Source organism: Fusarium redolens, assembly GCF_020744475.1.
Source record: "Fusarium redolens strain MPI-CAGE-AT-0023 chromosome Unknown BKA55scaffold_9, whole genome shotgun sequence".
Taxonomy (NCBI): Eukaryota; Fungi; Ascomycota; class Sordariomycetes; order Hypocreales; family Nectriaceae; genus Fusarium; species Fusarium redolens.
In genome coordinates this window covers 1,858,496-1,885,213 of record NW_025763672.1, presented here as the reverse complement: position 1 = coordinate 1,885,213, position 26,718 = coordinate 1,858,496, and the positions used below count along the sequence as shown (strand labels likewise).

Here is a 26,718-nt window from a genome sequence, read left to right as displayed (position 1 = left end):
TGGGTTCGGCGGGAGATGGCCAACTTATACCCAACAGAAAATATAGTGTTATACAGCGTCCTTCTCACCTAGTTAAATCTTTTGCTCGTCTGTGAGGCCATCCTCAGGCAGCCACGTCACATCCCAACCCACACCGCTCAGCAAAATGCATGCTTTCATTGGTGTTTTAGCCTTATCTAACCAGATTCATGCTCGTTTGTGATGAACTGCTGTTGAGTCATGAGCATGCAATATCAGGCTCTCAACAGAGTCTACTGCATTGATATACCCGCGCCTTTCACCAGATCGCCTTTGTTGTAAAACTCCACGCTCGGTAACATCTCACTCGCAACCCATCTTGCTGTCTTCGTATGAAGAGAGCCGTAACCAAAGGGCTCGTGCGTCTTTTCCTTTCTCATTCTGCCAGTACCAATATCCAGGTTTCCCATGGCATCGATTAGTGTGTCAGGTGGGGGCTCATCTGGGGCATCTCCTCGAGGGAACGAAGAGTATCCAGCACAGAGTGCTTGGAAAACGACCACTTGATCTTGAAGATGAACGTCCACTTGACCACCAACAGCCACCTCATCGTACAAACCCCGACACAGCTTTCTTGATACTTGATCTGCGAACATATCCCTGTTCTTCGTCTTCTTCGGTATTGATCCAAGCCAGTCGTACCCCCATCGGATTCCAGATATGGAATGGGCTACAAGGAGTATGTACCACCGTGAATTGAGATTCGTGTCTTCAACATGCTTGAAATGGACGTCTGCCCCAGAAAACAAGTCCTCCAAGTCCCTTGCCAGTGATGCCTGGAGTCTCTCATGTGCGCTGCCAGGTACCACCATGCTGACACTGATAGACTTGACCTCAAAGGATTCAGGATATTTGCGTTGCTCTGGGGCTCTGTATCGTAAGGGTTGTCCAATTTTCAATGGGTGAAACTTTAGGTGTATTTGGCCTCTGGACTGGGGTCCGAGGCTCCATCCACGTCGTTCCAAAGTCCTTTCAGTCTGAATACCAAATCGTTCCTCTAATGTTGGTAAAAGAACTTGGTCAAGATACTCGAAACTGAGCGAAAAGGACACATTGGATCCGCCAGATATTGAAAGTTCGACTGGCTCCTCAGAATCATTGCCTGCAAAAATCAAGAATGGGAGGACAGCTTGCAATATTAGGAGAGCACTGGCAGAACCTGACTCTGCATATATATTGATATTGCGTTGATATAGTTCTGTGGGTCCTCGTCGTGGAGCGAAGGTTATGGTCTTGGAACCTATACTTAGGCCCTCGACATCTGCATCTGTTATCTCCGCGAGGAACTGAATGCTCGTGACGTGTTGGCTCTTGAGACCTGGGGGATATCAGCTGGTGGCGTTGCAGTACATGTCTAGGCATCAATCACCTCCACGTTCTCGATTTCCTCTGACGTTGGTGATGGTGACAGCCTGTCCCGTCAAGGCAGCTATAGCTATTGCGACTCTTACAACCTGTCCGCCGCCCTCTCCTATTCTTCCGTCTAGTTTCACAGGCTTCATTTTGTCGCCTCTGTTGATACCTAGTAGGGTGGGTGATGGTGGCAAGATGAACTTGATAGGTCGAGGTTTTGTTGTGAAAGGTCAGATCAAACAGAAGATTCAAAATCTTAATGTTGTACCACCATGAAAACAGCGTGAACAACAGTCAAAGATTATCTGGCGATTATCTATATATTGTGTTGAAAGTCTTTCACCATGCAGCTGCGACTCACTAATGTGACTCATTGCCGAAGGAGCTAATATGTTCGTGGATTGATGTGTAGGCAACGAAGCTCCAGCGAAAGGTTCAGACACAGAAAAGGTTATAAATCCTCAACAATCAACTTGACCCTCGACGATCAACCAGCGGAATGCCCAGCTCGAGAATGACTGACGACAGGCGATCTGCAGTCATGAATGGACCAAGCTGAGCCCGGCTTCTCCGAAGGCGGTCTGACACGAGTTCCGGTGTTTCCTCGTGTCCAGCAAAAATATTTTGAGACACAGCTATAAATATGAAGAGCCGAACGCCCGGTTTGGTGATTCCCAGGGTATGTGTTTGCAACAAGCAAACGTAAGCGGGTACCCAAAAGAATGCAAAATGCCGGAGGCAGCTAATGATCCCGGCGGAGTGGGGCCGGCGGACCGGTGATTTCAGGCGATTACCCCGGGCTTTCACGAAGTGGCTTCACCAAGTGCGCCATTTGGTCTCGTTTATCATTTCCCCTGTTTTATCCCATTTATTTATTTCTCATGTTTCCTTCCCCGCTCTCTCCTTCTCATCCATCTCTTCGTTTCGCCCATCTCTGCTTGTGCTACTCAAGTGTTTGAGCACAAAAGACTTCAAGATGCCACTTACATTATTATTTTTTGCTGTGTTGCCTAGATCTATCTGGCTGAGCGAGATATTGATAGGGCTTACTGAACTGAAAGATGCCACTTACACAATATCGACTACACCCCACGGCCATGGCTCAGCCACAGGGATGATCTCTGTTCGTTTCCCAATGATTGGAGTTGATACATTCTTTGCCACGCCTGACTTTTACCAAGCACAGCTGGTGTGGCAGCTTGTGGCGACCTTGACCAGTTGCCATCACCAATTGGACGATGATCATTATACCCAATGGCAAGGAGGGAGAATAGTCGCAAACATTTTACACAGCCTGAATCATTTACGAACTGGTTGCGTAGACATGGCGAGCTTTCAATTTCGGGACCAGAGTCTTAAAGGCAATTGAACAGGCGTTGAGAGAAAGTGATATCATTGCAGTTTGCCTCGCATTTCAAATAGATCACCAACACAACCGAAACAAAGAAATCACCACGCTCGAACAGTCTAGGAGAAAGCCATCCCATCCCAAGCCAAGCCAAGCCAATTCCAAACGAAAGCAAACAACGCATTCCCTAATTACCCCATCATAGTCTTTATCATCCATCATAAGCATTGAAAACGTTCAGTGTCTTCGTTGCACTCCTTTTAATCTTTCATCTATCATGCAACCCGAAGCACCACGCCTGTCTGCGCTGCCTGCAATGGTTCTTTCCGGGTTATTCATATCGTAACTGCCAGCAGTGGGGGGTGCCTGCCCTTCGATCGGCGTTTACGTATGGAAACTGGAAAGACTGTTGCTTAGCAGGTACGACAAAAAAAGAGAACGAGCACAACTTACCGTGTCCTCTAGAAATCTCCAGCGTCATGTTTACTCCCCTACACCTCATTTCGCCGAGGACAAGAAGCTAGAAAGACTTATTTCACTCCTCCATATCTGTGTCATCGGAAATTTCAAGCACCATGTCGTCTTGGAGTGCGATCGAAGAAGTGTCTGGATCCAGACCAAGAAAGGCGACTCGATCCAAGACGTGGCCAACGTCACTTTGTCTTCCATTCATGCCCAGTCTGGTTCTTTCATCGATCCAAGAGCGAAACGCCTCGTCATTATGTACTTCATCGTCGTTATCGAGGGCCATCGGTTCATAGGTTTCGTCTGGCTCAGCTCCTTCCTGACCTAGACCATCATCCACAACCCACCGTCCGTAGTCAACACTGCTTCAACATTAGATTTGTCACTATCTGGATGGGAGCACATTTGACAGACCTGTCGCAGCTTCCTTGGAAGGCATGCACCTGAGAGAGTGTGGGCGCGGAGCCACCCCTGGTCTGAACATGACTCGACTGGCTGACCTTTTCGACAACACCAGGGGGATCCTGTCTCTGTCAGTATGCTCTCTGTTGAAAGAGCTGCAATGAACTTCAACTTACCCAAACCTTGGGGCCCTCATCCTCGTCCGCCGTCTGAGGGAGGCAGGGAGGGAGAGCTTGATGACCGGGCTCTTGCGTTCCTGAAAGAGGTTGGAGGACTACCCCATTACCACAGGTAGTAGGCTTATCCTGGGTCACCATTTGGAGATCCCCTTGATTATGCTCATAGGGGCGGTTACAGTTGACGCACACCCAGCGGCCCTGCTTTCCCTCGCATGCTTGCGAGCAAGTGGTGCACATCGGAGCCACGTGCTTCCCGTGAATCTCAGGGTGGGGATCCATGGTAGGAGGTATACAAGCACACTGAATGATGCCAGTACAGCCTCTGAGCTATCAATATCCTCCTTGTCTTTGATGCTGGCGGCTGTATCAGACGTTGAAAGATGCCACGCAAGACGGGAACTTCCAAGGGATGGTGTTCGAGGGGTATCGACAAGGAAGCTACAACCCAGATGCTTCCTGTTACTGGAAAGGAGTATGCAACGAGTGGCCAGAGAATTCTATTGACAGAGCGGCGTTGCTCTTGACAGAAAAGACCGGAAAGGGCTGGTGCCAGATGTGATAACACACGGGGCTCCGTTTAAGATCACGGTGCTTTTGCACGTCTTGGCACACACGCCCAGCTGTTTATTGGAACCGAAGAAGTGATTAAACGATGAAGGTTGACGATGCTAATAATGCTCAACAATATGGTTCGTTGTCAAAGTTGATGATGGTCCCGGTATCGATGGATGAGGTTTGAAAAAAGCGACGGCAAACGAGTCACTTCGTTCAACGAACTAGTAAGCTCACGACCGGGGTACAAGCTACTGTACATGTGCTGGCGCAAAGCAGAGGCAGCCCCGATCATCTCAGGAGTCTTCGAATTTTGTTGGAGGATACTCGAGAGCAGTGGAGCAACAGAAGAAGCAATCGACGTGAAGAAAAAGAAAAGGGAGCGTGCTCGTTGGTCGGCTTGGAGTGATCGAGCCGTCGTATGTCGAAGCTACCAAGTCCTCAGGCAGCATCCAACCAGATGGCGCCTCGAGTCCTTGGTACAATGACACAGGAGCCCGGGCAAGGCAGCCTGGGGGGGGGCCATCAACCGATTGGAGAGTTTCCAAACGAGATCCCATAAGTGGAAGATGCTTATGGGCGAGGCGCACAGCATGTTCTCATTCATGAGAACATTCCAGGCCTTCTTTATGGATTGAAACGAAACGAAACGAAACGAAACGGATGCGAAACAGAACAGAATGCTGAAGCCATACCTCCTGACGTGGACGTGGGATTCGCCAGTGCCATGGTAGCGACCTTGATCTGTCAACATTCGACAACAAAGACTGACCAGTGCGAAGCTGCAAAAGTCTCGCATTTCGTGCGAAGAAGCAAGAGTTTCAGGTGAAGGAACCGCAGCCGTGGACATATGGGACTACTTAACTTCTTCTCCCTTCAAGCCACTCCCCTATTCTGCATACATCGGCCCCCAGGAATACATGTTTCAGCTCGGATTCTTCATTCCCAGCTCCGGAGTTATATAGTGGTGTGAGACAGACCCTCCATGTTTATGTATTGGGGGATGATTGTCACTAAATGTCCCTCAGCCTGATTTCCAGCTATGGATGTTGGTGGCTGGCACCCTGTCAGAGCACACCTTTTGGTGCCAGGTCTCAACAGACCGTAACTTTTGTCGCACATTACCATTAGCTTACAAGGCTTTGCAGGCTGTCCGGGCATTAATGCGACAAGACTACCACTATCTCAATGCAGTTGGGGGCTTGAAGGCCTTCTTGAGAGGCTTTGCGCTATGAAAGACGACAGTGGACTGTTTAACTACGCCGCCACGGAGCTCTAATCTACAGGGGTCACATCCAACACTCTACTATGAGCGGATGCACGAGATTAAGTTGGCCAATATGGCTAGGCTCCAAGCCAGACTCAACGACGGCCATTAACTCAGCCAGCAACTTATTTATCAAAGATCATCACGATCAATGCATGTCTGTTCTTCATCACAGACAGATTGAGATAAGTGCAGCGGAATGGCGTCTCGATGATTCGCAGTTGGCTTGACTGATTCACTAGTCTCTCCATTAGCGAACAGCGTGATATGCAATAGGAAATCACTCTCTGTCAAGTGGTCAGGTTTAGCAGGTCTTGGGTGTGAAGCTGCGAACTTGCATGGAGTGTATGCACTATTTCCGGGTGCGTTGCGCTATTGTTTTCTCATGCAGCCAACATCTATTGGAGAAGTTGGATGGTGGACGAAAGACACCACCCACCCAACCTCTTACCATTAGTCTCGCGATGACCCTGGTTGTCCGAATCAATTGCATCGATTGATGAAAATATGTCTTTTAAATCATAAGACTTCTAAACAACAGGCTAGACTCCCTTGAACTCGAAAAACAATCTGATCATGAAAGCTGTTCATGCCCCTGGTGTACCAACCAGCCAAAACACCAGAATCACATAGCAAGGGTGTTTCTTCAATAAACGACAAAAAGAGCAATGCGTAAGACGGCGGACATATCAGATCGACGCAGAAACCAATAAGATAACATGTCAAATTGCCATCAGACCTCATGCTGATCCCCAGACTTCGAACTCTGTTAAATTCGAACTCCCTTTCAACGCTGTGTATGTGGCGAGCTATCGTTCTGGGCGTGATAGTAGAGGGTTCTGGGATAGCCAGGATAACTCTGACGAGTATATTGAGGATGTCGATCGCCACTCTGAGCATTTCTGGCCGGAGTGTTGGTGTCAACAGTCCTAGTGAACTGGTTGTCAAATTGTGAGATAGTGTTGGTGCCACGTCTGATACCGTTCTGCTCGGCTACATCAGTGGATGATTCGATTCGAACTTGCTGGCCGTTAACGAAGTTGGTTGTTCTTTGTCGAGGGTCATCAAGCGAGTGCTGAACCCCAGGCAAATTTACTTGGTATTGATCGCCAGGAGTATCGTTGGATCCTTGGGTATTACGACTATTCGAAATGGGTTAGCAAGTGGTCGCCGTCTTTCCAATGATTCCGCCCTCACATACCTCCCCTGGTAGGCGGGCTGAGTTGATGGAGCATAGGTATATGGCAGCTTGTCTTGGCTTGGGGCTGTGTGTTGATAGGATCGGCTCTGATACGGATGGTAGGCTGTTCCAGGATGTTGAGTTTGGAGCGGGTGTTGATGCAGCATGACATCTCGGGGTGCAATAGTCTGGCGCTGTGGTTGCGGTACTCGCTTTGAATGGCTGTGGGTTATATCCGCGTCCGGAGACGAGAACCCATTCGCATCTCTGGCGTAGCGATCTCCTGAAGAGCTCATGGTTGTTCGGCGAGGATTCTCAAGGGGAGGAGCCACTAATCGCGAAAGTATGAGAACTGTTGATAGTAAGAGGCGGCGATGGGTTTATCTGGTGGGCGATAGATTCATGAAGAAACTTTTAACTGGCAAGCATCGGATGGCGGGCATGAAAGGGGTATTAATGCGCCATCTCTCTGCTACGCGGCAAAGGGCTTGTGGCAAGCTTGGGCAAGGTTGATCAGATTGCAGAGACGAAACACTTCATGAACCCGGCTTTTTGCACCGCATCACTGCTTTTCAAGGGCCCGATACTCGTCAGGCATTGCTGCTTTGATGAAGGCTGGACGACGTAGGGTTTGCCAGCGTATTGGCTCAGCAACTTCTGCCGGTTTGCGAGGGTCGGCCACGACAACATGTGCTAGGAGAATGAAAGGGGTATTACAAGAGAGGGTCGGTTCATGTCAACTGAGGCGATACGAGAGGTTGTCATGGCATGAAAGAAACATGGTCAACCCGGGAATGGGAGTCAAGTTGCTCGCCTCGGCATCTGGTTTGCTGCTGTTGACTGGGTCTTCTGTCACGAGGCATATGCCTAGGCGGAATTTTATTGTTCAGAGGCAAAAGGCATTTATGAGATGGATCCTTGGGATGACGACATGTTCAAAATCATCAGTGTAGAGTACCTACGATGAGAAGGTTCGCATGGTGCGCACAAAGGCAGCATGTCAGCGGCAGCGGTTACTCCTGCGAGAAGGGATGACCAAGCAAACATCCTATCAAGATCCATCCGGTGTTCACCTAGTTATATACGTCGCCTGGCTGGGTTTGGTTGGGTTCAGGGAACGCAACAAACTGGTCGAAATACTCTGGTCAGGTTGCGACCCGGCATGCTTTCGGAGGCGACTGATCGGAAAAGGCTTGACTAAAAGCTTTTGGCTTGGACAAAAGCCCAAACTTCAAAGCTCAGATGAAATATCCGGATTTTCAGTTCTGCTGTTTGGTTTCGCGCAATGGGCAGGAAAAGGGTGAAAAGAAACACAATTCTGCAACGAGGGAAGACGTGGAAAGATTGGCAGCGGCTGACAACAACAACCATGTGCCTACGACATCCAAAGTAGCTGCAGTTCGGTCGATCCTTTTCCTGCTTGTGGGGAGTTCCTCGTGGATTTGTGTGTGAAATGATATGGAATGGATATCATTCGCACAACAGAACAGCATGCTCTCTTACTGATTCACTGCCTTCTTAGCCAGCTATACACAAGTAAGAGGGCAAACTAGTTTCACTCAAAACTACTGGACCTATTACTTTCGTATCTCAAGCGGTCACAGACGAACGTTATGAATTGAGGATGAGCCTGGGCAACGATTGCAGGAAGAAGGGATTCATCGCAGAAAATCTTTCGGCAACCCCGAAAATCCTAGGAAATTCCGGGGGAAGCAGAGCTAGTAGATGTAACGCTCACGGGGATTAGCAAACCCCCGATGAGGCTGAATGCAATGAGTACAATGTTGGAGGGTTGATCCTTGAGCTGTCCATTTTGCCCACAGCATCCGCTGAATGTTTCAGGCTTGATTTATCAACACAGCAACACCTTGTCAATGAAAAGGAGGGATAAAGCATACAAGACAAGTACACAATCATCTTGTATTCCTTCATGTCACTAATGGCTAGGTGAAAAAAAACCTGATGCTGTTCAAATTACCGTTACCCCGCTGTCCTTCATCCATCCTTGTAACTCATGGTGGCATTGATGTTGGTGTGCTTGACCAGCTGAACAATCCCAACATCCACGCCTGCCACGGTACCCCCATCTTTCCTCCAAAAAACTACTGCAAACTAAACTCGCATGTCACAATCGCTGCCGCATGCGCCGTTGACTATTTTTGATCACGGACACCACAATTCGCTAGTTTGCTGCAGTATTGGCCATGTTTGGATCCCTTGCATCCCAAATATCCGCATCGTGCGGTTGCACGTCCAATTACGCTATTTGCCGGGATAAGACGTGGCGTGATATCCTGTGCATCAGGTATCTCAAAAAAGAAAAAGATTGAAAGAGAGCAAGACAGGCTATTCGATGAAGTCCGTAGTTGAAGCAGTAGTCAACAGGACATTTTGGCTCCCTGTTTTCGCGTTGAGACTCTACAAAGACCATGACCACTTTACTGGTGGCAGCATGTTAGAATGTTGTCGAACAGATCGGGCTGTGAACTTACCAGAGGTTCTGCACAATGCCTTTTTGGTAGTGGTCCCTCCCCCTGTCCCCTGAATAAGCTGTATCCTGAAGCCACCAGCAGAGCTTTGTTGCCTAGGTCATTTTGGTCCCGTTCTCTTTGAAAAGATTGAGTTGTCTCCCTCCTCGTGTTCTGGGGAATACCTCCGCTGCTTTTTGAACGACCTGTGGACTGGATACGTTCGGCAGACCGAAACCTTCCCAGGGCCGATCAGCATCCCTTAACCAAGCCCATACCTGGGCTTCTTTGATACGATTCTCAGTAGAGGCGGCTGTACTCCCATTGCGAACATTGCCGGGGGAAGTGCTCGCTTGACTGTGGCCTATTGTTTCAGTGCTGTACGTGGAGGCATAGCCGCCACTGAAGGATACAGTGCGTGGCTGACCACTGTGAATTGAAGGTGTCAAGACATTCTCCCGACTACTGCGTTTGAGACCCGTTGTTTTTGGAGAATCCATGACATGTATATGGTTGCAAGAAAACAGGTTTGCATTGATCGTTGTCTTCTTCGTCCTTCATCACCAACAAACCCTCCTGGCTCCTTCTATACTCTACCACGGCATGCGGCTTAAAAACAACTTGATACCTTCAACGATCTTAGGTGCCCACATTCGTGCCCAAAGTAAGGACTGTGGCAATAGCCAGACGTACCTTGAGATCATTGTTGGGCGCCGCCGTGTGAGTGCCGCCCCTGGTTCTACTCGAGGCTGGTTCTGCAGACACTATCCAAATTAGAGGGGAGAATCATAACTGCACTGCCCTATCGCGCTGGATTAAAGTCACACTTTCGGCTTGCCGGTCTTCTCGCTCTGCCCAACAGCAGAATCGGCATGTCTCATAGAAGCTGCTAGGCAGACAATCCTTAACACCCAAGCCAAGTCTGCACAGCCAGATCGAATGGAGAATAATGTACCCATGTGTCTCTTTACTAGTTGGTGGATATCCGATTTCTGAAAGTTGATTGCTAGAAACATTATTTCGAGTACTCCGTCCCCATACAAGGATCATCACCCTTTCCCAACCATCGCTACTGCTACGACTTGCTACCCGGCATGCCCGCTTACGGGCCTTCCTGAATCGCAGACCGAATGGCTCTGTGAACACGTCTATTTCATAAACGTGGAATGGTCCTAATGGACATATTTCCATTGTGAGGGATAAGGACATGCGTCTTGCTGGTCGCTGTGCAGCATACCACCCGAACAAAAGGTGCTGCACGTACACTGCGGTTGCCTGGCTTCGTTTCTGAGCTCACGTTCAGATGTTTAGCCGACAGCCCTGTGATTGACTCCAACAAAGCCTAGCTAATAGTTTGATGAAGCTGCACGGCTTTCCTCAGCATCGCCCCCTTTTTCACCACGTCATGACGGGCGTTGCCCTTTCACGCCCACTTGCCACGACGACATGGTAAGCGACTGCAAAAGATGCCCAATACGCCGAGGGAACTCTACTCACATGCGCGGATTTCAATGTCCAGAGGTTAAGCGCAATGAACAGTCATCGAAAATATTTCAACCACTGTTTGCGCCACTGTCTGGATCAGCAGGGACCCAGGAGTGTGAGTTAGCTGGGTATCTGTACAAACACTCACTCCTTGGGCAACCACTTTGCCAAGCTTTCTACCAATCATTGGGCTCTCTAATATCTAATCACTCAAGAGGCTATCAAGGGGCGTTTCGGAATTCGGAGTCCCGGGTTCTTTTGATGCCTCTCCGAGCTGCTGAAATGAAAACGAGTTTTCTTGACTCAATTTATATTCGAGAGACAGTCAGGGAGATGAATCTAATGACGAATATCTGCATTTGGCCCGCTCGCGATCAAGTACCAGCCTTTGACGCAAATTCGCGAGGCACATATAGCAGGGCTCATCACGCTGTACCCTCATCACAAGACCATGGGTTCAAAAGTTGACAATTCTCACAAAAGTTTCACATAATGCCTAATCGAGCAGATTAGGTCTGGATTCTCGACTCGTTAAATGTGAGGCTTGCTCCCTCTGGCGCATAACGCCATTGTCGCTGACAACACATCCACCTCAACTTTCAACCGCTACATTATGGAGAAAGCATATTGTCCAATGTTGGGAAAGTCAATTTCAAATGAAGTCACTTTCATCGTCTTTTCAACCCTGATACATCTGGTGTGTCGTTGATCCGACCTCGCGATGATTGGTCGTCTAGACGCAGAGCCGCGCCAGTGGCTATCCCAGGTCCACGCAAGAAGCACTGGAGCACTGATAGAATAAGTCTGGGGTTGTTAGACGCACCACGTGGCAGACTCATAGTAGTCTAATTGCCGATAGTGACCTGGTCCTGGGGATCTACTTGCTTGTCACACGCGATTACTGGGCGTGCAATGACCGAAGAACCGATCAGCTGGCTTGTGCTTGGCGATGGAGCTCGTTTAAGTTCAAGTTATACAATCTGGAGAGGAGAAGCACCTGGTCGGGATTTGACTACGCATCCAGTTCAGGTTCAAATGTCTTCGGTTCAAAGATACATTGGGCCGCAACGAATGTACCGGCTAATCCACTATCGCCCAATGGTCCAATAACTGGTCATAGAATTCAAGTTTACGCAACCGCCCGCTGTCCTACAAGCACAACGAATGTGTGAGAACTTTATAAACAATAGTGAGGGTATCCGCAGCAATGATTCGAGCGTCCCAGAGCTCGAGGCGAACCTAGCTCCTCGTCAGCCTCACTTTTCTCGGCCTACGAACCATGTTGACCTGTCGATTTTGTTCCACATATCACATCCAATCAAGGAGAGTGTGATGGCGCTGCATTTTCTTAAACTCACATGTTATCGGTGATATGTGGACTCGAATCGTGCTCCTGATATGTTGCACAAGCGCGAGAGGGTGTGAAATCTTCAGGGACCAGGTTTCATGTGTGAAGAACTTAGTGATAGATCACGCTAGAGGAAAGTATTACATATTTGGTCATCCTGAGGAAGCTTATTGGCCGATGAATCAATATTTTGATGCCTGACAAGCTTATAGCTGCTCTGCTGGTTAACATTAGTGATGTGATGTGATGTTGATATACATGTGCAGTGCTGACATACTCAAAACTCGGTGTCTCTGCTCCCTCGAAAATAAATCGTAGTGCTATTCGCTTATGACGATTAAGTTTGCGCGGATCAAACTCAATGTTATGACCGCAGGCCTTTCTAAGCCAGTCATGAGAGGGCGATATGCAAGATGAGTTGGACCGTATTACGGCCTAACAAGCTGTTAATCTGCCTAAGGAAGACGGAGGAGGCCCGGAATGATCCACTTTTCCCGGCCGTGACACATGCGCTACGTTCCGACTCTTCGCAGTATGCAGCTTGTCTGTAGATGCCATTGTCTAATTTGTGACATCCCAATATCCCTGATACTGGAGCAGAGAATCATGGGAGTCAGTCATATAATGAGTCGGTCCAATGTGCCAGCTCATAACTCATCAGTATCAATGATCATCAACAGACAAATAAGTGCATGACGGACAGCGAGGCCATCGAACGTCGACTGTTGTTTACAAAACTCCCAGGGCACTCAATGAACAATTCTGGCGTCACGTCACAAGGTAATGAGGAAAGAGACAAACTTTAGATCAATCGTCGTAATAAAATTTATACATGATATGCAACTGAAAAGCCAGAGCACAATCTATTTACAAACAGAAAGCCATCTGCAAAGATGCAGTTTCATCGCCCTCCACTAGGGAGAAGCGAATCCGTTTTTGCTGGCCAAGAAAGGCATGAACACGTCACGGACGTATCGCATGTCACTCACGGCCCACTGCTCAGAACTCTTTCGAGCTCTTTACAGGGATCGGCGGGCAGCGCGGCGAGCACGGCGGCGCTTGGAAGAGCAGCCGGTCTTGGGGGGAGTGACGGGAGCGGAGGGGGCGTCAGTGGGAGCAGAGGCACCCTCGGAAGGTCGGACAACGGTGGCGAAGGTAGGAGTAGGGGCGGGAGCCTGAGTCTCGGAGCCAGCGTTGCCACCAGCGGGCTGGGTAGCGGCGGGAGCCTCAGCGGCAGCGGAGGTGGCGGCGGGAGCTTCAGCGGCAGCGGATGTAGCAGCAGGAGTCTCGGGGGCAGAGCCAGAGTCGGAACCAGAGCCGGAAGAGGTGCCCTTCCAGACAGCAGGGCCGGGGATGTCGTAGGTGGTGTAAGAACCGTAGAGGTTGAAGACAATGCCCTTGTCGGTGGAGGTGTAGCCCTTGTTGAAGTCGAACTTCTCATCAGGGACGGCGGAACCAGAGCCAGTGACCTCAACTTGAGCGCACGAGGGGTAGAACTGAGCACCACGGGCGGGGTTGGAGGCGTAAGCAACGTCGGACTCGTGGTGAGCAATGATCTCCTGGCGGACAATGTACTTGCCAGCCTTCAGAGCAGAGGGAAGAGTGAAGGTGGACTTGCCCTTGGCCTTGATGAGCTTGTCAACAGCCCACTCCTTGCCATCGTAACCATCCTCGGCAATCTTGGTCCAGATAGCACCAGTACCGTCGTTCTCGGTGTAGGGAGCAATGTAGGTGATGATGGGACCCTTGTGAGAGCCGTCAATGATGTCGTCGCCACGGTTGTCGTGGTACCACTCGAAGGTGAGCTCGTCACCGGAAGCAGCCTTGACGAACTTGGGGGCAGCCTTGCCACCGTTGACGTTGCAGACGAGGTCGGGGCTGGTGAGGTCCTTGACGGGAGAGTTGCTGGCGGGAGATCGGATGTAGACGTTGCGTCCATCACCCTGGTCCTCACCGTTGACCCAGAGGCCGTAGACCTGAGCGTGGGCCGAGACGGTGGTGGCCATGGCCAGAGCGGCAGCGGAAGCGGAGAAACGCATCTTGATAGATAGTTATGTTTGAGTTGGTGTTTAAAGGATTGGATGAAGCGAGAAGTCGCGGAAGTAAAAAAGTTCGAGCTTCGGTGGTTTGTTGGAAAGAATGAAGGTTTGGCACAGCCAAATTGAAAGAAAGTGAAGATAGAAAGAAGAAAGACTGATTTTGCTACGACGAGTGTGGAGAGAAAGAAAAGAAGGTATTGGGACGACGAAGTATGCCGACTTATATATCAAATCTCGAGGCCTTGAGATTAGGCCTTGGATCCATCTATTCCTGTTCCTATTCCTATTCCCATTTCTCTCCAGGGCGGAAACTACGGTCAGTCCCACCACAAGGATCAGCTCACTTCAGTTCAGTTGACTTCATCTCGTCAAGAAGCCATGCCATAACCTCAAACATGGTGTGCTGGGACCATCTCCAGCGAGTGACAGTTGAATCTAGATCAGATCAGTGAACAAATCTACCCTCAGGAGAAGGGTCCCTTGCAGTTCAGGCGTCTCGCCTTTGGTGCGTACTCCATAACGACATAGGCTTTGATAGACGGAAAAATAAAGTCACTTGCAGCAAACGCATAGCGGAAATTGAAACCCTTGGGCCTGGGCCAGGGCTGGCTTACACTACACGAGGTCTGCTGTCAAAAAAACAAGGCGTTACGCTAAACCCCTGCCAAGTTCGGTTTGAGGCTCTAGAGAACGCTGCCATGATTGGGTAGACGTCCAACGGTGAAACCTAGCCCCTTGGCACCTTTAATATCGGAGCACACCCCATTGGAGCGATCCCCCCTACGCCACCGTTCCCATCCACCGTTCAAGTCTAAAATATCCCAGGCACCGGCGAGTCTATTCTTTTGGAGAAGTAGGCGCCGGTGAACGATGGGAATTTCAATTCTCTTTTTCTCCTGTGGTCTTGGCAGATCCGCTTCCTCACCTGAAACCGTACAATTGCCATCTCCGACTGGGGGAGAATTTTGTATGTGTGGCCGACGTATTTTGATGTCTAGTTTCAAGGGGTTATCCAAGATGATAGTTTTTTCCTCGGGGAGTTGCATTCTCTTGAAACGAGTTGTTTATTTTTTACGATGTGAAGATGATATCGGACGAGAAATGTAAACGAGAGTGTTTCGAAAAGTTTGGTGTTTCTTGTCTGTCAGATCAAGACAAACATCGTACAATCAACTCGAGACGGTAAAACGCTGTGAAACGAAGAAACAGAACTTATTTGAAGAATATCGCTTAGGTTGCGTTGCGAAAATCATTGTCTATGGTTACGACGGGTATACGTGGTTATGAACTATCACAAATGATAGTCTGATTAAACTTCAAATTAACTATACACAGCATTAAGTTTTAAGCATAGAGTTCGAAGCTCGAAGGTAAACACTAAGCTTGAATAAAGGATGAACCTACCTGACAAGGGTCTGTCAGAGCTTATCTCCCAGTGCAACGTAGTCCTTGTAACCTCTCTAACACAAGCTGTTTGAGGTGCAGCGCTAAGAAAACGTTACCCTACAGATCGACAATACAACATCGGGAGAGTAGCGCCATCTGCCATTGCTACTGTAGCTACGGAGTACAGAAGGCTTGGAAGAACATTCCAGATAATATCAAAGAAATAGAAACATATTATTAAAAAAAAAAATGCAATTAGTACTGTGCGAGTAAAGCACAGAATCACTCATAGCAAGAGAAAGCAATAAAAAACAACATGGGTCATGGTACGGTAACATGTCGGTTTTTGCATCTCTAGCATTGTTTGTGTGATACACGAAGTTAATGCTGTGCAAAACAAGGTCTCACGGCCCGATAAGTCCGTCTCGATAAACGTAACTCGGAATGACGAACCGTAGAGCCGCTCTCATTAAGAACCAACCTGCCGGCTCTGTTGGTGACATCCACTCAATCTGATACATATCCCAGCATACCAAAATTAAAGTGTCACCCTAGAACTCAAGATTACATGTTCGAAGATAAGTTCAACTACAATCATATGTATTCTATTATACATATAGCTTGACTAGAAGTGTAAAGATGGATATAGCTGATGAGGTTTCCAGACTATAAATTCTGGTGATTACTGTTGTAATAGGAACATGTTGCCCGAGACTATACTAGACAGTAGCCTCATATTTCTGAAGCGAGAAAGTCTTTTCATGGAGCAACTCACCCATTACACAAAGTTTTAAACTGAGTATGCGCAGCATACAAACTTGAACTTCTCCTTCTCCTCAGTATTTTCCTTGGAACGTGACTCGACGTTCCAACTTGTATACTCTGAAGCTAGCTTTCGATAGCGACACCAACCACCAAGCCAACGCTCGCCATTCTTAAGCTTCGCTGTCCGAATGCACTCTCGACTTATTATCACTGGCCGATCGATTCTACTGTCCTCTGACTGCAACTGGTCATATGCATCATCGGAATCGTAGTCCTGAATGAAGGCATACGTACTTCTGAGACGCCTTTGCTCGCAAGGGGACGCAAGCTCGCTCATGCAATGTAACGAGCCTTGACAGCACCCCATGCATTCCCACCGTCGGCATAAACGCAGCACCCGATCTTTTCTGAGGAATTTGCCCCTGTGTACCGACGCTTCTTTGCCTCCCATCGAAAACTCCACTCGACTAGACTCCTGACATTCCAGTGGCACCGAATAACGTTGGGGTAGTGGTCTAACCATAGAGAGGGAGAACGAGACTCAGGAGGCATTTGTAAAGAAGCAGTAGCCCAGTGCACCGCACGGAGATGTGAACAGGTTTGTCGCAGACGGAGAACATCCTCTGACGCGTAAGGATCAGATAGTGCTCGTAGACGCTGATTGATCTTACTAGAAGCCCCAGCAAGTCCACCTTTGTCCTGCCTAGCAACCCATTCATGGGGTCTGAAGTAATTGGAACCTGAGAAATCCATCGTCTTGAAAGGATGCAAGCGCAGCATATTGAGACAGCCTCCATCTGGGCCACCCAGGGTGTCCAATAGAAACTGATACCTGGCCCTCATACTTTTTGTGTGGTAGCTGATATGCTCCCAGGCCAGCTCGTCAGACCATTTTAGATCGATTAAGCTTTCATGGCGGACAACTAGCATGCTGGCAGCATATGTGGCGATGTTTTTCTGGAAGTTGCGAAGTGTCTCTTCGAAATGCTTTCGCAAATAATCGGGTATTCTGTTACGAGCTGGTAACTGATAGCCTCGATGCCCATGACTCTGTACCATTTTATCGTACACAATCGTGGGCACGCTTGGGAGTCTAGCCCAGAAAACAAGAAAGTACTCATAGAGTAGGGCATCTGCGCCCGGTCCTTCAGATACTTCCTTAATGGATCTTCCAGTATCTTCGTTGCTCGGCATTCCCAGAAGTTCTTTGCTTCTCTCGTTGACTGGCCAGACTGTACACCTTCAGTGGTAAACCTGATGGTGATCTTGGCGTCTGAGTGCCACCCCTTGCGTTTCCGAACCTCTGACCTGCTGGAGATGTAGAAATAGACGTCGTCCATCTTTGCAAACATCATCATAAACGCTCCGACAAAGTAACCCCGTCTTGGAGCGCGCAGTATCACGATGATATCGTCAATATTACGCATCTTGCCAAGACGCAAAACCATGGGATCGTCCATGTCCCGGACGGCGCTCACAGCGTCGCGGACATGACCGTTCTGCTTCCAGTAGAAATCAAACTTGAGCCAAATTCCATGGTCGTATGTTGAGTCTACTAGAATCTTGAGCTTCTGAAGCTCGTTAACGTTATCAGGGAGCTGGCAGTAAGGGTAAGACCCGTCTCTGGTCTGGCGACAACATCTCAATAGTCCGTTCGCATCTCCGGTTGAAGCTGCAAAGCCCCATATCATCTCCCTCAACTCGAAGGGAAATGAAAGTAAGCGACTTATATGCATCACACTACCCATCTAGTTGACGGAGTGAGTATATTCGCAGGTGTTGAGGAGCGAAACAGAGCCTAGAGGGTTTTAGTAACAAGAAGACTGCCCCTTACTTATAGTATATATTGACTTTTACTTCTCGTGGACGCAGATGACTCATTCTGAGAGAGTTTTGAATGAACACAATAGTTTTTGAGCACTCAAGCTTTTGTTTATACACTTCTGGGAATATATTCACAGCTGGAATCCCTCACTATTGCCACTACATTAAGTTGAGGATGCGCACAATCCATCCGTGAGATTGACAGCACGCCCCAACTCTGATTCTGATAATACAATCACCCACCACACGCCATTCTTATGAACTTCACTCGGGAATATTGAGTACCATAAACAGTATCACAAGAGATAAATGTACTAACATTTCTCTAAGTTATGATATTGTTACCCTTAAATTGCTTCAAGTTAGTCATCAGCGGAGAGTGCCTTAATTGTAGTACGTCTATTCCTGATGCCTCTGTATGACTAGATCACAACTCATAGCTCATCCCTCTAAAGCCCTCAGTTCTTCATAAGCAGGTATCCTCCAGGTCCCTCTATCCTCCGGTAGCATAGCGAGAATCGCCTTATCAATCTTAAGCTTGGTGATAAGCCCAATGATCGAGTACTGCAATTTGATCCCAAAGTTCGTCTTCGGATATGCAATACCAGGGATGAACGACGGCAGTTTCTGAGACTTCTCAACATACGGCCTCAACGTATCTTCATATGCTTTTAGAGCCCTGGGTATATCATGTCCATGTCTCGCAATTTCTCCGCTGAGAACACAGGCTCCTATCAATGCGAGTGTAGTTCCCACACCCGTCAGTGGAGATGGCGCATATCCTGCGTCACCCAGTAGAACAACTCTCCCTCTAGACCATGCTTTAGTCTTAATTTGTACAATAGACTGCGCGTAAAAGTCTTCGGTCTCAAGCATAGCCTTGATGAGTCTCGGAGCCTGCCATCCTGCATCCTTAAAAATCTCCGCAAAAAGCTTCTTCTGGGCATCGACGTCCTGACGCATCACCTCTTTCAGCTCTTCCACATGAGACATAGTCATGAGATAGGCCTGGCCTCTGCTTTTCGAGTGCCAACGCGTTGAGATCACGCGGCGGCCTGGGGCGCTGTATACAGTAGCAAGGTTTTTATCGCGTGCTTCCCGTGGCAGATTGTAGTAGCATCCATTCAGATTGAGATCACGCACATGAACTGCTTCAGGATCATCGGCGAATAAGTTTCGTCGGACTCTCGAGCCTTGACCGTCTGCGGCGATGACAAGATCGTAGCTCTCACCAGCTCCATCCGAAAATCCGACGTTAACCTTATCGCCAACATTCTCAAAACTCCCAATCGAAGTTCCAAAGCGATATTGGGCTCTTTCCCTCGTCGACTCGTATATGATCTTGCATAAATCCCCTCTCATGACTTCGAATTCACTCGTGAACGACTGTCTCCCTTTCCCCGAATCATTCCTTTCAAGCAGAGCCTTTTGCTTCCCTTGTGAATCAACCCATTGCAAGCCATCTTCATCAACCGCTTTATTTCGGATTTCTTCAAGAATTCCCATGCGCTTCGCAGCTTCGATACCTTGGCCGCGAATGTCAATCTGTTGACCTCCAGTGCGTAATGAGGGGAATCTTTCTATGATGGTGCAGGAATGGCCGAGACGGGAGAGCCAGAAGGCAGCTGAAGGACCAGCAATACCACCGCCTGAGATAAGAATTCGAAGTTTCGACATTTAGAAACACACTGGGCCTAATGGCAAATTATATCAGTCGAAATGCAGTGCATGAATGCTCGCTAAGATGTTTGCTGTGAACGCGCTAATAGATAAATGAGTCGTGAAAGACCCTGGAATTTACAACTAACGTCGAGTGTGGTCAAGACAATCAGGGTCTTTCTTCGCAAATGACTGCTTCGTCGAATTTCCAGCAGGAAATGTAGGTGTCATTGACTTCGGGGATTAAATCCTGGGCTAGCCTAGCAACCCAGGAATAAGATGGGACCAGTGTCTGTGCTGAGATTAGAATAGTTGAGATCTTGAGAACAGGTGGATTCAAGCCTACTGTGAAGACAAAGTTTGATAGTAGCATGCCGTATTATCACAAAACTTAAGGACATAATGCAACAACATCAGAACAGCGATGTGACGTCTTGGGTTTCTGTTGAGTACCAAAGTCTATCACAGGAGTGCTCTCTCAGATTTGTCTGATAAGTAGGCACAAACGCACAGTTCTCTACTTCAATTGATAGATCTACCTGGATTTCCGTGAACCGTTCAATGTATCTGTCATGCCCACATGGTTCGAATAAACGCCCAGTTCTAACACAGCTCCATCATTTCGACCCAGACGCATCCGTTTTCTTCGACTGCACAGCATCATCCACAGTGGGCGGAGCAGGAATATCGACACCTTCAACACGATATTCAAGACCCGGGTAGGCATCGCTAACAACAAGAACGTCAAACTTGCGGGCCTGGCCTGCCTGAGCGGGAGGGAGCTTGATGGTTGTCTTCGCCGTAGGTCGACCACCAGCCTCGAGCTTGCGATTGGGGTTCGTGGTCCAACCCACACGCTTCACTGCAATGACTTCGTCGCGTGTTATATCAGCCACGATAACGAACCACGATTCTGTTTGTGGCTTGGGGAACTTGGGTGCGTAGATGCGAGCCTCGCGCTCGACAAGCTGGTTGAGGCGCTTAAGACCAATGGTCACTGAGAGTGCCGTGGCTGCAGCAATAGATACCTCAACGTTAGGCAGGATAGATACAGCACGAGCGAAACGGTTGTGCTGGCTCGCAGGTACACCAAGCTTCTTAGCAAGTTGCATCGCCTGAGGTCTAGTCAGCGCGCTGATCTTAGCAATTGGCGTATCGTTCTTGACGTCGGGCTCGACCGTAGGTAGGATGGAAACTGGTGCATCAGTAGGCCAACGAGCCGACTTGATCGACTGTAGAAGGGCCATCATTTGCAGGCAACTGGATAGATAACCAAGCTCGGTGAGAACATCGATGGATGCCTGTATAACACGGATAGCCTGATCAAGAACACTCGTCTGATCACCAACATAATCAGTGATTGGAAGGTCTATCTGAGACATATGTGCCTGGAGAAGTAGGAAAGCCTTCACATGGGGATCCCACATAGGCAGCCCAAAGGCGTGGCCAGGGAACGGCAAGTTGTCCGAAAGTGTGTTGTTAATGAGATCTTCATTATGGCGCACGGGGAGTTCGTCGTACTCGGTAGCGCGGGACATCCATGACAAGACGTCGAGGAATGAGGCTTGAGCTTTCGCGTGCTTGACAAGGTGACGGATCGTCTTGTGCGAGAGATAGTAGTAACTCATGATCTTGCCAAGAGGTGTGGGATCAACGTCGCCATTGGGGAACACCTCGACACATTTCGAGTCAGCAAGTTCGTTGAGTGACTTGCTAACCATCTCAATCATGTATTCATTAGCAAGCTGCTGAGCAGCGATGCTATTATGCTCCTCAGCAGAAATCTCGAGTCCGTAGTATGACGGATTCTTGTGCAGTCGTCGGAAGAAGAATGTCCATGTAAGATAGTCGAGTGCGTCCTGTTTGGTAACAATGGTCTCGGCCGAGACTTCGGCGCAAAGATGGTTATCCAAAACAGTGTGAAGCGAAGACTCCACTGGGAAGCCAGTATGGAGGAAGTGCTTGTAGAAGTCCTTCTTGGAATCCTGCGTAAAGATACGTGCAACTCCTGAGTTGTCAAACTGAGGACGACCTGCACGTCCAAGCATTTGCAGCACATCAGTCAAGTCCATGTCTTTGTATGCTTCAATCTTGGCATCGAAGAATTGTGTGCCTTTGACCACAACCAGATGAGCAGGCAAGTTGACACCCCAGGCGAGAGTACTAGTAGCGACCAGGATCTGTATCTTGTTGTTCAAGAACAGCTCTTCAGCAAGTTGGCGATCTGACTCAACTAGGCCAGCATGATGCAGACCAATTCCAAAGTTGATAGCCTCCTTCAGAGCGTCGTCCTTGACTCGAGCAAGGTTAAGCTGCAAATCATCTTCGTCCATGTGAAGGAATCGACGAGGGTTATCTTCCATACCGCAAAAGTTGATGAGATCCTTGGCAGTCAGACGAGTCTGTCGTCGAGAGGGAACGAAAACAATGACAGGCTTGTCAGGACTGTGATTCTTAACAGCCAAGAAGGTGGGACGATTCATAGACTGCATCAAGGGACAGAATCCCCTGACTTCTGGGAAGCCATCAATGTACAGCTCCAAAGGAACCGGTCGAACCGAGTGCTTGAAGTTGAAAAGACCTTCTTTGACACCTAACCAGTTACCCAGGTCTGTCGCATTGGCGCAAGCAGTTGACATGCCCAGGAGACGAACGGCATTCTTGGTCGAGGAAGCAATGTAGTTCATACGGGACACGATGATTTCGAGGATAGGACCACGATCTCCAGCCAGAAGATGAATCTCATCGATGATGACCAGACTCACCTGTCGGACGTATCCTCTTGTCTGCCAGGAACGAGAGATACCGTCCCACTTCTCAGGCGTAGTGATGATGATATCAGCGTCCTGGATAGTTCTAGTATCAGGAGTATTGTCACCCGTCAACTCCACCAACTTCAAGCCCAGTGGTCGCGCCAATCTAGCTCCCCAGTCTTTGACTCGCTCACGGACAAGTGCCTTCATTGGCGCAATGTAAACAACCTTAGACTTTGGTCTCTCACGGAAAGCCCACCACATGGCAAGCTCAGCAGCAACAGTCTTGCCGCTACCAGTGGGTGATCCAAGAAGCACATTGGCAGGTGTATGGTAAAGCGTATGGAAGATTTGCGTTTGCATGGGGTTGAAGAACTCAAAGCGCTGAGCATAGAGTTCTTCAAGTGCAGGGTTCTTGAGAGCCGAGATGGGTAGTGGTTGAAGATTCAAGAGGTCAGTATAGACACTTTCAGTGTCTGGACGAATGAGATGCTGGAAAGAGACTGGCGTGACCGTCTCAGCTCCCAGCCATCTGTCTGAGACGGCTCGGACGTATATCTGACTAGGCAAGGGGTCTGAAAGGGGAATTGTGAAGTTAAGCTCATGGTCATCATGCAACTTTCTTCTGTTAAGGATGAAGAACTCATGATGGTAGATCTCCGAAGTTTCAGAGTTCTCAACCCAAATGTAGAATGACTCGGAAGTTCCGTGAATCTGGTCATGCCATCGGAAATCGGGGATAACATAGAGCTTGATACGCAACACATCTCGGTTCAGAGGAGCAATTTCAGCCTCAACATGAACGGTGGGGAAGTTGTTCAGAATCTTGGCGATGTTTTTGCCGGCGCTCTGGTTGTGAATCAGACCCCCAATCTCTGCAGGTTCCATGTCTTTCATTGTCTCGATTGTCAAGTTCTCTTTGGCGTCGAGCTGGTTGAGGACTGACTTTGCGAGGTCAAACTGATGAAGGGGATGCTGGTATGGCCAGATGCGCTTCTCAATCGACTTTGCCAGCGTTAGAAGCACGAGGCACTGGTGACCCCATCGGCGATTGAGGGCAAGCATGAAGAGTGCTCGACAAATACGTCCAGACTGTTGAGCAACGTAGTTCATGTCGTTTGAAAGGGCAAAATCTTCCGGCTGCGCTTTCGAGATGTAAGACTGCAGCAAAATATTTGTTTTTGCCTGAGGGGTGTCGATACCACCATCAACATCGCATGGAATGATCTCTCGACGCAGATGAGTCAACTCCTTCTCCTCACTATCTCTGGATTGGATGTTGTCAAACTCTCCACTCATACTGATCATCTTCAAAATATCGGCCTCTGTGGCCTGAGGTTGCATCATGGCGTTGAAAACCTGGATACTTGTGTGGAGGATATAGTATTGGCTGGCAATTCTTCCGATATCCTTGCTGCGTAGCTCGTCTGTCCTTTCGTTGTAGATGATCATCTGGCACTGCTGTAAGGTCTTGGCAGCCTGAATAGCAAGCTGACGACGTCTTTGAACCAGGTTTGGATCGTCGCGAATTTCTGACCATTCAATGCCGTAAGACATTGGACTTCTTTGCATGCGCACGAAGAGGTACGAGTATCCGATCCATTGAACGGCATCCGGGATAGAAGTGACAGTTCCGAGTGCGATCTCGGCATTTAGATTGTCAACCAGCTTCGTAGAGAATTTGGATTCAATAGGCTGTTGCTCCGTCACAGCAGTCAGATAATGGGTGAGCTTGTCGTGGGTTGTGCAAATCATGCCGATACCAGTATCTTCGAATTGAGGACGACCAGCACGACCAAAGATCTGCAGCACATCAAGAATTCCCAGATCAACAAACTTACCATCCTGAGCGCTATAAACCTGAGTCCCCTTGATTACGACTGCTGCAGCAGGCAAGTTGACACCCCACGCTAGAGTAGCGGTACAACAGAGGACCTTCAGGACACCCTCTCCGAAAAGTCTCTCCATCAAGTTTCGGTCAGATCTTGCCATACCAGCGTGGTGAACTCCAATGCCCTTGGATAAGAGTTCACGAATCTCTTTGGACTTGGACTGCTTAATATCACGCGAAGCTTGGTCAAATCCAGGATGATAGCTGGGGTCAAGGAGATCTGCACACATGGCGTCGATGGCTTTCTGGTGTAACATTCGTGCTGTAAGTTGCGTATCTCTTCGTGAGTGAACAAACACCATGACTTGGTGATCGCGCTCAAGCATCTCTTTGACTTTGTCGAAAGCGACCTGATCAAGGTTCTCTTTCGATTGTTTTGTTCCCGCCTTTCCTTTGACGCCGATAAAATGTTGTTCCAAAGGAACAGGGCGGAAGGACGAGTCGAAGTAGAACAGACCTGCATATTTGTTGACTTTTAGGAAATCGGCGACATCGACGTAATTGGGCAGTGTGGCACTGAGACCAACAATTCGAATGAGAGACTGCGTGCTCTCAACCTGCCGTTCTGTTCGGGCCACAAGGGATTCTAGGACAGCACCTCTCTCATCATGAAGCATATGTACCTCATCGATGATGAGAAGACGGACCTTTTGAACAAGTTCCGTGTCTCCAGTGCCCTTGCGTGTGACGACATCCCATTTCTCAGGGGTTGTAACGATAATTTGAGTCTGAATGATTTCAGACTTCGTGAGCTGCATATCTCCAGTGTACTCTCGACATTTGATACCAAGCCAAGCTAAGCGCTTGCCTAGCTTTTCTGTAACTTCAGCAGCAAGAGCCTTCATAGGAGCAACATAGACGATTTTGAAGTCATCGGCATTGACTGCGAATTCGGTGGCTGATGGGTCTTCGAAGGGGTTAGGCTCAACGTTCTGGGCAATTGTTTGAAGAATGGTAAGCATAGCAGCATCCGTTTTACCCTGGTCATATTAGTACTTGAGAGTAAATGTTGGTATAAGTTGACTCACAGCACCAGTAGGAGCGCAGATCAACATGTTCTCACTAGTCTTATGGGCAACAGGATAGACAAGACTCTGCATGCGGTTAAGTGTCTTGTAGCCTTTGAACGTATTTCGACACAACCCATTGAGTTCCTTGATGGGAATAAGCCGCTGTCCAGGGCCCAGGGCACCCTTCTTGCCAGCGGGAATAAAGTACTCCTCGTACTTGTCAAACGATAACCGCTCACTACCAACTGGCAGTCCGTATTTTTTGCCGGCGTAGCTCAGGGTGTTTCCAGCGCTGTATGCTTTATAGACATGTGGATACTGGGGTTCCTTTGAATGTGCCGGTGCAAGAGTTGCAGATTTGTGTGCTTGATCTTGGCGACGTAGGTTTTCTTCTCTCTGAGCCTTGGTCAGGAGTCGAGGTCCGCTGGAGCTCCCCTGACCCTGACTATTGACAGCAGAAACAATTTCATTTCTGTGACCCAGTATCTCGATGATGAAGTCAAGATCATCAAAGCCTACCAAGTCAGTAAGCTGGATCTGAAGTTCATCATCAGAGCGATCAGAGTTGAGGACACTCATGATTTGGCTCTCAAACACATCAGCAGAGAGGCCATTCTTCGCTGCGATGGCTGAGCATCTAATCGCAAACCATTCTGCACTGTAATCTGCAACAGCTGGTCCATCCAGAGCTTCCCCGTCGACGAAGTCACTGCTTAAGGCTTCTTGGTCGTCATCCGATATGAAGTCCCAGACATCCTGGCCGCTGTTTCCACTAGAATAACCACCAAATTCGTCATCGTCAAGATCATCTTCCACTGATCCATTCTCTTGGGGAATTTTGAGGTTGGCGATAGCTTCTTGCATAGCCGCAAATTGTTCGCGCCATCGTGCCTCTGCGGCACTAAGTTGCGAGGATGCCATGATGTAATCGATATTATCCAGATGGTTTTTGTTACGTGTTGCCTGATGGGAAAGTCTTCTGATGCTGTGTGAACACAGGAGTGTAAGGGAAAAGAGTCGTTATTTTGCTGCCTGTAGTTGTGGCAGCCAACGTCCTTTTGACGTTGTCTTTGATCAAAAAGGATTGGTTTATGACGGTGGATTGCTTGTTCTTCAAAGAGTCATACCGCTCTGGGCCGCAACAAATACCCCACTAAACAAGCCCCCGCCTAGCCGCCAGCGAGCTTGTAATGCTTACAGCCACTAAACTGCCCTTGGAAATTCAGCGGCCTAGTCGAAGAGCCCGTCTGCGTCGTGGGGAACATGTGACGCCCCTAGACTCAGTCCTAGTTACGGTGACGGAGGGTTACAACATTCAACCAAACT

At 48.7% G+C, this 26,718-nt stretch overlaps 9 protein-coding genes across 9 annotated transcripts; 1 reads left to right on the top strand and 8 right to left on the bottom strand.

The window, feature by feature from the left end:
- Positions 1-251: 251 nt before the first annotated feature.
- Positions 252-1,520, bottom strand: BKA55DRAFT_513005 (RNA 3'-terminal phosphate cyclase/enolpyruvate transferase; the record flags this gene model as incomplete). Its single annotated transcript, XM_046187857.1, has 3 exons — positions 252-1,336; positions 1,388-1,430; positions 1,470-1,520. 3 exons carry the CDS (start codon positions 1,518-1,520, stop codon positions 252-254), a joined length of 1,179 nt encoding a protein of 392 aa, XP_046048927.1.
- A 228-nt stretch (positions 1,521-1,748) lies between these two features.
- BKA55DRAFT_397132 (uncharacterized protein) lies at positions 1,749-2,989 on the top strand. The gene has a single exon (XM_046186043.1). The coding sequence runs from the start codon at positions 2,117-2,119 to the stop codon at positions 2,738-2,740; it is 624 nt and encodes a 207-aa protein (XP_046048926.1). The 5' UTR covers positions 1,749-2,116; the 3' UTR covers positions 2,741-2,989.
- Positions 2,990-3,254: 265 nt separating this feature from the next.
- BKA55DRAFT_512683 (uncharacterized protein) lies at positions 3,255-4,044 on the bottom strand (the record flags this gene model as incomplete). The annotated part of the gene is made up of 3 exons (XM_046187827.1): positions 3,255-3,546; positions 3,599-3,684; positions 3,763-4,044. 3 exons carry the CDS (start codon positions 4,042-4,044, stop codon positions 3,255-3,257), a joined length of 660 nt encoding a protein of 219 aa, XP_046048925.1.
- Positions 4,045-6,371: 2,327 nt separating this feature from the next.
- On the bottom strand, positions 6,372-7,060 carry BKA55DRAFT_513496 (uncharacterized protein; the record flags this gene model as incomplete). The annotated part of the gene is made up of 2 exons (XM_046187900.1): positions 6,372-6,726; positions 6,786-7,060. 2 exons carry the CDS (start codon positions 7,058-7,060, stop codon positions 6,372-6,374), a joined length of 630 nt encoding a protein of 209 aa, XP_046048924.1.
- Positions 7,061-9,252: 2,192 nt separating this feature from the next.
- BKA55DRAFT_540537 (uncharacterized protein) lies at positions 9,253-10,423 on the bottom strand (the record flags this gene model as incomplete). The annotated part of the gene is made up of 5 exons (XM_046190279.1): positions 9,253-9,321; positions 9,511-9,661; positions 9,926-9,996; positions 10,060-10,238; positions 10,339-10,423. 5 exons carry the CDS (start codon positions 10,421-10,423, stop codon positions 9,253-9,255), a joined length of 555 nt encoding a protein of 184 aa, XP_046048923.1.
- A 2,661-nt stretch (positions 10,424-13,084) lies between these two features.
- Positions 13,085-14,104, bottom strand: BKA55DRAFT_594929 (glycosyl hydrolase family 61-domain-containing protein; the record flags this gene model as incomplete). The annotated part of the gene is made up of 1 exon (XM_046195727.1): positions 13,085-14,104. One exon carries the CDS (start codon positions 14,102-14,104, stop codon positions 13,085-13,087), a length of 1,020 nt encoding a protein of 339 aa, XP_046048922.1.
- A 2,149-nt stretch (positions 14,105-16,253) lies between these two features.
- BKA55DRAFT_739259 (uncharacterized protein) lies at positions 16,254-17,946 on the bottom strand (the record flags this gene model as incomplete). Its single annotated transcript, XM_046201411.1, has 2 exons — positions 16,254-17,274; positions 17,325-17,946. 2 exons carry the CDS (start codon positions 17,944-17,946, stop codon positions 16,589-16,591), a joined length of 1,308 nt encoding a protein of 435 aa, XP_046048921.1. The 3' UTR covers positions 16,254-16,588.
- Positions 17,947-18,520: 574 nt separating this feature from the next.
- BKA55DRAFT_594928 (uncharacterized protein) lies at positions 18,521-19,756 on the bottom strand (the record flags this gene model as incomplete). Its single annotated transcript, XM_046195726.1, has 1 exon — positions 18,521-19,756. One exon carries the CDS (start codon positions 19,754-19,756, stop codon positions 18,521-18,523), a length of 1,236 nt encoding a protein of 411 aa, XP_046048920.1.
- Positions 19,757-20,355: 599 nt separating this feature from the next.
- Positions 20,356-26,313, bottom strand: BKA55DRAFT_512778 (Sec63 Brl domain-containing protein; the record flags this gene model as incomplete). Its single annotated transcript, XM_046187830.1, has 2 exons — positions 20,356-25,362; positions 25,411-26,313. 2 exons carry the CDS (start codon positions 26,311-26,313, stop codon positions 20,356-20,358), a joined length of 5,910 nt encoding a protein of 1,969 aa, XP_046048919.1.
- Positions 26,314-26,718: the final 405 nt, after the last annotated feature.